This window comes from Trachymyrmex septentrionalis, unplaced genomic scaffold (genome assembly GCF_001594115.1).
Source record: "Trachymyrmex septentrionalis isolate Tsep2-gDNA-1 unplaced genomic scaffold, Tsep1.0 scaffold5, whole genome shotgun sequence".
NCBI lineage: Eukaryota > Metazoa > Arthropoda > Insecta > Hymenoptera > Formicidae > Trachymyrmex > Trachymyrmex septentrionalis.
Genome location: NW_017305672.1, coordinates 1,043,915 through 1,055,158, shown reverse-complemented (window position 1 = coordinate 1,055,158; position 11,244 = coordinate 1,043,915). Strand labels below are relative to the sequence as shown.

General features: G+C 32.5%; 1 protein-coding gene across 4 annotated transcripts in view; it reads right to left on the bottom strand.

Annotated features, from left to right (window-relative positions):
• Positions 1-11,244, bottom strand: part of LOC108751579 (galectin-9-like) — a 186,522-nt gene that overhangs the window by 68,743 nt on the left and 106,535 nt on the right. For all 4 annotated transcript variants that reach the window (XM_018491823.1, XM_018491822.1, XM_018491826.1 and 1 more), the window contains one exon: positions 3,739-3,949. In XM_018491823.1, coding sequence (XP_018347325.1) covers positions 3,739-3,949 — 211 coding nt within the window. The remainder of the gene's footprint in view (positions 1-3,738; positions 3,950-11,244) is intronic.

The following is an 11,244-nucleotide window of genomic DNA, read 5'->3' as shown; positions in this document are numbered from 1 at the left end:
ATATATTATATAAAAATTTATATCATAAAAAAAGGATAAATAAGGGTCAATTTCGGCCTCCTCCAAATTTCGTTCAAACACATGAAAATCTATTTCATGAGATCAATTGCAAAGTAAACTGTTTATAGGATGACGTTCATCACTGCAAATGTGTGATGTCAATCAAACTTCTTAAAAAAAGTAAAAAAAGACGCTAATATACGCTTCTCAAATATAACCTAAGTATCCAATCCAAATAATAGTAGTTTTAATTCTTCTTCAAAGATATTTTTTGAAGGTCTTATTCCAAAGTTCTCTCAAATATTATTAGGAGTATAAGTTTCCGCCATTTTTTATCAAAAATTGGGCATTTATTGTGAAAGAACGGTACCTAATGTTTTATTCGAAGTATTGTCCATCGCTAGCCACTACTTTTTCCCATCTTTCTGGCAGCATACGGATACCGCGTCGGAAAAACGCTTCATCTTTTGAAGCTATCCACGAATCGACCCAATTTTTGGTATCTTCATATGATGTGAAGTGTTGCTCAGACAGACCATGCGCCATCGATCGAAACAGGTAGTAATCAGAAGGAGCAATGTCTGGTGAATACGGCGGGTGGGGTAAAACTTCCCAATTGAGTGTTTCCAAGTAGGTTTTGACCGGCGCCGCAACATGTGGACGAGCATTATCATGCAGAAGAATAACTTTGTCGTGTCTGGAGTAGTAGTGGGCGCGTTTTTCCTTGAGTGCTCGGCTCAATCTCATCAATTGTGTTCGGTAGAGAGCCCCAGTAATGGTTTCGTTCGGTTTGAGCAACTCATAATAAACGACACCTAGCTGATCCCACCAAATACACAACATGAGCTTTTTTCCATGAATGTTCGGCTTGGCTGTCGATGTTGAAGCATGACCAGGTGGTCCCCATGATTTCTTCTTCTTTAGGTTATCGTAGTGGATCCATTTTTCATCACCAGTGACTACACGGTGCAAAAAACCCTTTCGTTTATGCCTGGCAAGTAGCATTTCACATGTGAAAAATCGGCGTTCAACGTTTCTCGGCTTCAGTTCATATGGAACCCAATTTCCTTGCTTTTGAATCATTCCCAATGATTTTAAGCGATGTGAAATTGCTGGTTGAGTCAGTCCTAATGTAAGTGCAAGTGCTTCTTGCGTTTGGCACGAATCTTCATCCAATAATGCTTCCAATTCCGCGTCTTCGTACACTTTCGGCCTTCCGCTACGTTCTTTGTCTTTTTTCTTTGTCAAATTCACCGTTCTTAAACTTTTGAAATCACTCACGGCAACTTCTCTCACTTAAGGCAGCCCATATGCACTTAAGCACCATATGCTTCTACAAGCAATCGATGCGCCTCAGCTGCAGATTTCTTCAAATTAAAGAAATAAATCAAAAGCTCCCGCAAATGATGCTTATTCGGCTCAAAACTCGACATTTTCGCACGAAAAAAGATATAAGATGATGATGCAAAATTGCTAATATTTCAAGGTTATATTCTTACCAGATGTCCAACCTTACGATATGACGTTTTACAGCTGACAATTTTAACTATAACATACTGGTAGCGCCATTGTTTGTCAAACGGCGGAAACTTATTTATACTCCCAATATCATTCCTCGAAAAAAATTAATGTACCAAATGAATTAAAAGTCAGATGTCTTAACTAATCAAGTTAAATTTTATCAAATTAAAAAGTAAAACCATAGTGGTATTATTTTTCTTATTTACTTAACCCTAATACGTATTATTTGTATATAAAAGATTTAATTTCAACAACTGGCGCTAAATTAAATTCCACAAAATTTTATGTATCATTCATATTAGAGATTTGATCAACAAATAACGCCAAGTTAAATCCCACACCAAATTAAATAAAGAATACAATCCATAATTGCCTAGTCCATTCAAGTGTTTCCACAAAAAAAGTTAAAGAAGTAAACACTTGGCGCTGTTAGATCACGGTATAACATAGTGCTAAACATAAATGTAATATTTAAAATAAGAAAAATAAAAAACTTTCTCATGAAAGTAAAAGTATCCACCGTAGGTATATATTCGGTTAAACAGTCATATAAGTGACGAAAATTGTGCAAACCATTAGGTTTAAGTAAGCCTAAAAGTTAAGCTTACTGTAATATAAATAAACTTTGAGTAATAAAACTCGTGTTACGAAAAAGAAAAAAGAAATAAAAAAGGAATAAACAGTAAACTTTATCTTGATTCAGTGTAACATTCAGATTAAATTCATTAAGGTAAATGTCCCAATTAATGACAAAATTACCTTGAGGCGAAAGAGAATTAATAAATTATCGATGCGTATGTCACAATAAATACATGAAATTAATTTTTTTTAGGAAGTTTGGACATTGAAAATTACGATTAAATTTTGTTATATTTTCTACGAATTCTTAATTTATTTATTATATTTTTATAAACCATATATAAAACAAAATAAACCATATATAAAACAAATTTTTATAAATTTTTATAAAAGGTTTCTGTACCATTTAATAGCACATGTATTCGAAATTGTTTCAATTTTTGATGCTGATAGATCACTGATAGATGATATTAACATACAACGTCCTTATTATTAACGCATCGCGTAGACATAGGAATGTCTTTATTACTGACACATAGATTTTAAATAGAAAACGTCTTTTATTGTTTTATATCATATTTGTTTGAAATGTCAGTAATAAAAACAAATAAATATTTTAGTACCAATCAGTGACACATGCATTAATTAACAAAATATGTATTTTGTGTTGACGTTTTCAGTTTATTCATAATATTTTTTAATATCTATTTAATATCTATTTATTTTGGGCATGCTTACTTTTATTTACTTATAGTTTAATAATAGTTAGAATTATTCAACGAAAGGACCGTCAATATAATTGTTGCCTCACAAGATGTTAGTAAGCATCTGTTAGATTTGCCATCGTAGATAACATGCTTACAATTCTAATATTTTAGCATTTACAAAAGCGTTTAATTTTATTCCAAATTCGTTCTAATGGATAACATATACGATTTCGAATATTAACACATTTTTTAGAATTAATACCTATATTAATTGATTTATTGAAAAAAATAGTCATGATTGTCATTAATTAGGACATTTATCTTATTGCATTAAAATTGTAATTATTTTTTTTTAAATTTTTTTAATGTAATTTTTAAATTGATTTTATTTTTATTCGATTTAGCCAAGTGTTTACTTTTTTAACTTTTTGTGATAACACTTGAAAACAAGATAAAGCAATTATGGATTATACGAGTATACTTTATTTAATATTTGGTATAGATTTAATTGATGATATCAAATCTTTTTTACGAATGATACATAGAATTTTGTGAAATTTAACTTGACGCCAATTGTTGATATCAAATCTTTTATATGTATGATACATATCATTAGAGATAAGTAAATAACAAAGATAGATCACTTGGATTTTATTTTTTTAAATTTGATACAATTTAACTTGATTAGTTGAGACTCTAGCACCTGGATTTTAATTTTCCATTTGGTACACTAGTTTTTTTCGAAGTGTAATAATTTTTGACAGAGAATTAAAGCTGTTATTACTTGGGTTGGATTAAAAAACCGTTCAATAAAAATATCCTTGAAAAATAATTAAAACTACTATTGGGTTGATTAATTTAGGTTTTATTCGACAAGCACATATATTCTTAGCGTCTTTTTTTAGCTTTTTTAAGAATTATTACTTCTTACCTGAAATGCTTCGTTTGTACAGAAGATCATAAGATGTGCATAGGTGTTTCGACGGAAAATACATTCGTTTGAACCCGTAGGTGAACAAGTCTCTTCATCCTCCCAGGATCCACGCACTCTTGTATTTCTGACAATATATCCTCTGTCCAGTCGTGGATTAAAATGCAGAGCAATATTTCCAGCTGTCTTACATATTAAATTCACGGAAAACCTGTCATATAATTACATTAAAATGAGTCCACGCCACTTTACAATTGTTGAAAATCTAATATAAAGAACTTGATGAATACAATTATTATATACAAACAAAACAATAAAATTAATAAGAAAAAGTTCACAGACAATTAAGAGTAATTAACGCGGTAATTAATGCGTACAAATTTCAATAGTATATTAATAATTAAACATCAATATAATGTGGTCAATTATAATACAGTCTTTCCGAACGTTTCGGTCCTATTTTGGCACCTCAACGGTAAAAAAAAATCTTCACAAATCTTAGCTATCATTAAAAATCGCAGTCAATTCATGAATTTGCGCTCCACAGAACAACACGTGTAAGCTCATTACTTGATTCATTTACAATTATTTTGGAAACAATTTTTTAAATATAACTTAAAACATAATTTAACAAAAAATTTTAAGGTATGTAATATTCAAATCTTGTCCCATTGAGAAACTATCATTAATTCGATGTCGAATCAACGTCGATTTGTCATCAAATTGATAACTTTAACGTCAATCCTAAATCAAATTGACATCGTTTCTCATTGCGGTAGCTCTTATGTGCTTTTTATGTTTATATATAGTGAAATTTTTACTTCAGCAATGTTCTGTTGCATAACATAATTTTGAGCAACTTAAATTAAAATTATAAGAATGTATCCCATTTCATATATAATTCAATATCTATAGCTGCCGTACTAGGAATATGACGTGCTAGGAAAGTTCACAATAACGTTTGTAAACGAACTTGAATTATCAAATTATAAGTGGCGCGATGTTATCGAAACAAATGAGAATATAACAATGTCATAATGATCAAAAGACACGGTAGTGTCTTAGCGCTAAGATAAGTGCACTACCGTGTTTTTTTTACGTAAAACTATGAGTTCCGGGAGATCGAGATTATTGAATCTCAATAACAGCTGAACTGATCAAATTCTATGTACGCTCAATCAATTCCATTCGAATTGTGCTTTTGTTTTTTTTTCTACATGTCCTACAAGCGGAAATATTGCGACGCAAAGTTCTGATGTGAAACTTTTTAAGATATGTCATCATTATTATGATCATGTTGTTTCTGTTCATCCAGTCTAAATGTACTGTTGAACGTTTTGACATGAGAGTGCATTAGCGTATTGAACGCAAAAAGCGTTAGCGATTTTTTTTTTAAACACTGGCAATGTCGAACGCAGCCATTCTCTGTACTCTCTTTGCACATTTAAATAACATAATTAAATATTTAACAGAAGAAGATCGGATGGAAACGAAATTATACAATATTTATCAACTACATGTCAATAATATCTTTGAACGTTATAATAAGCTTTCTGGAATTAGTGTGGGTGAGTCTGACGTGCTTGTTTCTTTGTTACATATCTTTTCAAAAATGTTCCTTTAAATTTAACGATTGTTGATATTGAAAAGAGATGGAAATACAACATAAAAAATTTTACAAAACTGCCGAAAAAGGAGGTTGATGTCATTAAAATCGTATTATCATTTATTTATTTTATAATTTAATAAACAATTAGGAATGAATAAGTCAATTACGAAGAAAATGCCTGTAAATGAGCCAACACAAGAAGTACGTATGTAGATGATTATTATTAAATACAATGATAAAATCGAAACAGTACACATAGAAAAATTCTCAATAGTATAAGAAATACGCATACGTTTTGACCCTAGATTTGAGTCCTCTTTTATCGCTGCAATTAAATGTCCGCGTCAACTTCATTGCAGTAATATTTTTGCGATATTTTTGTAATATTAGTGCAATATTTCTACATATATTATGTTAATATTTTGTAAGATTGCGATAGTATTTCTATGTACTGTAGTAATATTGCAGTAATATTACATAGTATAAATATTGCTACAATAATAAACGTCCGCAAAAAGTTTATCGCAGTAATAATTCTGCAATATTTCTATCTTATTGCTGCAACATTATGATATGTTACAATAATTAATCCAGTTTTTTATTAATTGCTAAAGTATTAGGAGTATAAATAACTTTCTGTCGTTTTTTATCAAAAATTGGGCATTTATTGTGAAAGAACGGTACCTAATGTTTTATTCGAAGTATTGTCTATCGCTAGCCACTACTTTTTCCCATCTTTCTGGCAGCATACGGATACCGCGTCGGAAAAACGCTACATCTTTTGAAGCTATCCACGAATTGACCCAATTTTTGGTATCTTCATATGATGTGAAGTGTTGCTCAGACAGGCCATGCGTCATCGAAACAGGTAGTAATCAGAAGGAGCAATGTCTGGTGAATACGGCGGGTGGGGTAAAACTTCCCAATTGAGTATTTTCAAGTAGGTTTTGACCGGCGCCGCAACATGTGGACGAGCATTATCATGCAGAAGAATAACTTTGTCGTGTCTGGAGTAGTAGCGCGTTTTTCCTTAAGTGCTCGGCTCAATCTCATCAATTGTGTTCGGTAGAGAGTCCCAGTAATGGTTTCGTTCGGTTTGAGCAACTCATAATAAACAACATCTAGCTGATCCCACCAAATACATAACATGACTTTTTCCCATGAATGTTCGGCTTGGCTGTCGATGTTGAAGCATGGCCAGGTGATCCCCATGATTTCTTCTTCTTTGGGTTATCGTAGTGGATCTATTTTTCATCACCAGTAACTACACGGTGCAAAAAACCCTTTCGTTTATGCCTGGCGAGCAGCATTTCACATGTGAAAAATCGGCGTTCAACGTTTCTCGGCTTCAGTTCATATGGAACCCAATTTCCTTGCTTTTGAATCATTCCCAACGATTTTAAGCGATGTGAAATTGCTGGTTGAGTCACTCCTAATGTAAGTGCAAGTGCTTCTTGCATTTGGCACGAATCTTCATCCAATAATGCTTCCAATTCTGCGTCTTCGTACACTTTCAGCCTTCCGCTACGTTCTTTGTCTTCGACGTCAAATTCACCGTTCTTAAACTTTTGAAACCACTCACGGCAACTTCTCTCACTTAAGGCAGCCTCACCATATGCTTCTACAAGCAATCGATGCGCCTCAGTTGCAGATTTCTTCAAATTAAAGAAGTAAATCAAAAGCTCCCACAAATGATGCTTATTCGGCTCAAAACTCGACATTTTCGCACGAAAAAAGATATAAGATGCTGATGCAAAATCGCTAATATTTCAAGGTTATGTTCTTACTAGATGTCCAACCTTACGATATGACGTTTTACAGCTGACAATTTTAACTATAACATACTGGTAGCGCCATTGTTTGTCAAACGGCGGAAACTTATTTATACTCCCAATAGCATAAATGTTAGATATCAAAATAATGAAAGTGCATATTGGTGTCAAAGTGCGCAAAATAATCACAAGCATCGTAAATTCAAAAATTCTTGTTAAAATCTATAAAAATAGTGAAATTAGACATTACATCAATACGATATCTGAAGCCAAGGAAACTTCAGAGAGCATTATGTATACTGATACTGAATATAAATAAAGCAATACAAATCCGTAGATTACTATATATAAAAATTAAAATTTGTAGTCAAAGATACCTTAAAATTACAATGATGTGGTGTCCGACTGATAAAAAGATTTCTAAAATTATATTTGTACAAAATTTCTTTTTCTAAGAATTACACTGGCAAGAATTACATTGGCAGAATTGTATAAAATTAGGGAGCTATATTGCGAAGAACCGTCTTTGTCGTCTGACAGCGATACACAGAGCGAAGGAATCGTTGAGAAAGTGGGGGATTAGAAATAGTTAGAAAAGAGAGACAAGAAGAAAAAGGGGAAGAATGGCTAAGAGAGGAAGAAAGATTGTATGATAGGAAGATAGGATTCGTGTAACGATTTAGATTTACTTTGCTTATTTAGATCCTGACTTTGTTTTTTAATATAAACCATTTCAGACCATATCAACCTTTTTTTATAGGAAGGTTCCCTCTCAAGGATTTTTATATTGCTCCAATCAAAATTGTGATTGCATTCAATGCGATGGTTCGTGATGACAGTTGAAGTAAATATTTATTTAATGCCCATTCAGCGTACACCACTATTAGACCGTGAATGGCTACGACAAATTATAAAAGTATATGGAGCGGATGTTATTTCTTTCTACATTAGAATTAGATACAGGGTTAGACCGCGAAAGTAGATTAGAGCAATTAATAAATAAGTACAGTAGTTTAACGAATAAAGAATTTGGAAAAATTAAAAATATACAAAAAATAAAAATATACAAGTTAAATTACTATTAAAAGACAATGCTGAACCCATATTTTTAAAAGCTCGCCCAGTGTCATTTAAATTATTGCCTTTAATAGAAAAGGGAATTGACTTCTTAATGAAGGAATTTTAATAAAAGTAAATACTTCAGAATTTGCTATACCAATAGTTCCTATCTTAAAAAATAATAATAGAGTTCGTTTATGTGGGGATTTTAGTATAACTATTAACCCACAACTGATTGTAGATGAACTCTACCATCAATTGACGAATTATTTGCTTCAATAGCTAGAGATAATTTTCTCTAAAATAGACTTAAAGCAAACGTATTTACAAATGGAGTCGAAATAGAGTGGTCAACAATTACTTACATTAAATACCATCAAACGTCTATATAAATATAAATGTACTATTTTAAACGTACACGTTTAATGTGTGAAATAGTATCGGCTCTGCCATTTGGCAGAGAGAGAGAGAGAGAGAGAGAGAAAATTTAAAGGATATATTTTAAAGGATATACCGGGAGTCTTAGTTTTCTTAGATAATATAAAAATTACAGGCTCATCTGAACAGGAACATTTAAATCAGTTAGAGCAAGTATTCGAACAATTTGATAAGTACAATATTAAAATTAACATTGATTAGTGTGAATTCTTCAAAAATCAAATTAGTTATTGCGGTTACATTATGTATAAAGACAATATGCACAAAAGTAAAAAAATGATGGAAGCAATAGAAAAAATGCCTAGATCAAAAAGAAACAAAACGGAAGTGAAAGCAATTTTCATAGAATGGAGATGAAAGAAATTTCATCGAAATGATACAATATTACAATAGATTTATCGAAAATGTTAGTCAGATTTTATATCCGTTAAATATACTTTTTCGTAAAGATTTTAATTGGAATAAGGAATGTGAAAAAGCTTTTATCCGAGCCAAAGAAGTTTTCCAAAGTGATACATGCTTGACTTATTATGATCTCAAACTACCTTTGATTTTGTCGACAAATGCTAACCCATATGGGATAGGAGCGGTGCTATCCCATAAATTTCCTAATGGAAGTGAGAAAGACCTATACAGTATATTTCACAAACTTTTTAAAAAGTATAGCAAAAGTACGCACAAATCGACAAGGAAGCGTATGCTATTGTGTTTGTGATCTAGCGTTTCCATCAGTACTTGTAACGCAGATTGGTTTTTAACGCAGATTTTCTCTCCTACTAGAAGTTTACCAATCTACAGTGCTAGGCGTATATAGCATTATGCAATTTTTTTATCGGCTTTTAACTATACAATACAATACAAGAAATCAAATTGGAATACAAATGCAAACTGTCTAGATTATCTGTAACTGATTCCGCTAACATAGATGTAGTAAATGCCTTTTACGTTGATACATACCTTATCAATTACTGTACAAGAAATTAAATCTAAATTTAAAGAAGACAGGAAAATTCTAAAATAATTAAAGCATTGCAGAAAGGATTGCCACTCCAAAATAAAGACACTTGAAATATGAATCCATTGGAGTTTGCTGTAGAACAAGACATTTTAGTACGCGGTCATAGAATAGTAATTCCAAAAGAATTTCAGCCCAAAATATTAGAGGAATTGCATATAGGGCATTTCGGAATGATCAAAATGAAAAATTTGACGAGAGGATATTGTTGATGGCCAAAAATTGATACAGATATCAAAAATTTAGTTTCAAATTGCGCAGATTATAATACCTTTAAAAACACTGAATGTCGAAAAATATGTATGGGAGCCATCGACAATGCCATTCGAAAGAATACACATTGATTTCGCAGAACTTTTTAAGGCTTTTTTTTGTATTAATAGACACTTTTAGCAAATGACCGGAAGTCCATATTATACAAAATATTACTATTAAAACTACAATATAAATATGTCAAGAAATTTTTGCTTGTTTTGGATTACCAAAAATCTTAGTAACGGATAAAGGTCACTTTTATTTCAAATGATTTCTAAAATTTTCTAAAAAAATATGATATTATTAATAAATGTACAGCGCCATATAATCCAGTCACAAATGGACAAGCTGAAAGGTACAAACCATCATTAGCAAGTGTTACGTCCAAATCCTTAAAATTTAGTCAAGGAAACAATAAGGGAGAATGGAAAAGGTATGGAAGGACGGTTAGACTCAATCTCATAGGTACACGCGGAGAGGCGAGCATCTGTGAGTCGCATGTACCTTATCGGTCCCGGAATATGGGTCAACGTCCCGAAAGGGATGGCTATGGCACCTGTTTCGATGGACAGTGCGAACGTCGGTCCTAATTTTTGTGTCAAGGAACTTAATTCTTTTGACCCGGGACTGGACCTCCTGCGATCGCAGGAATTAGAGGGAAATAAAATACGAGTGATAATTTAAAAGAAGTGGAAGCTGGCAATCTTCAATTGTAATGTAATTTACATTTATTCAAGTAAAATATTATTAGGTTTACTAACATGTTTATAATTATGTATATAAAAAAAACATATCATTATTATTCTAAGTACAATCGATTCATTTGTATAACAAAGAACTGATTGAGTTATACATGTGTTTGTGAGTGTGTGTGCGTATGTGAGAGTGGGCAGAAGAAGAGGAAAATACAGATTATTGAGGATTGGAGGCGAGGAAGGTGGTGTAGGAGCACATTGGGACGAGGTGCTTATACAGGACGATATAAGGAATAGGGTTTCCAGGAATATATAAGTTGTCACCAGTCTATCTCCTTTGCTGGTGGGGAAGGAATAGAGACGGAAAAGCCGGATCAGCGCGGGATCTGTTTGGAATAGAGGAGACGAGAGCTGATTTAATGGAGGAGGGGATGGAAATTGCTCTTCGAGAGGAGGATGGAGAAGAAATCGGTCTTCGAGAGAAGGAGGAGCACAATCGCTCTTTGAAAGGAAGGGGGGAATAATTCAGGATCTCCTGGATAGCGGGGTCAAGTACGGAGGGAGAGATTTAGTCTAAGGGTTCCGATCGGTCGTTGACTGGCGAGTACGAAACTTCTTTATAAATATTAAAACTTTAAGTATAAAGCGCCTTCTCGGTCCGAG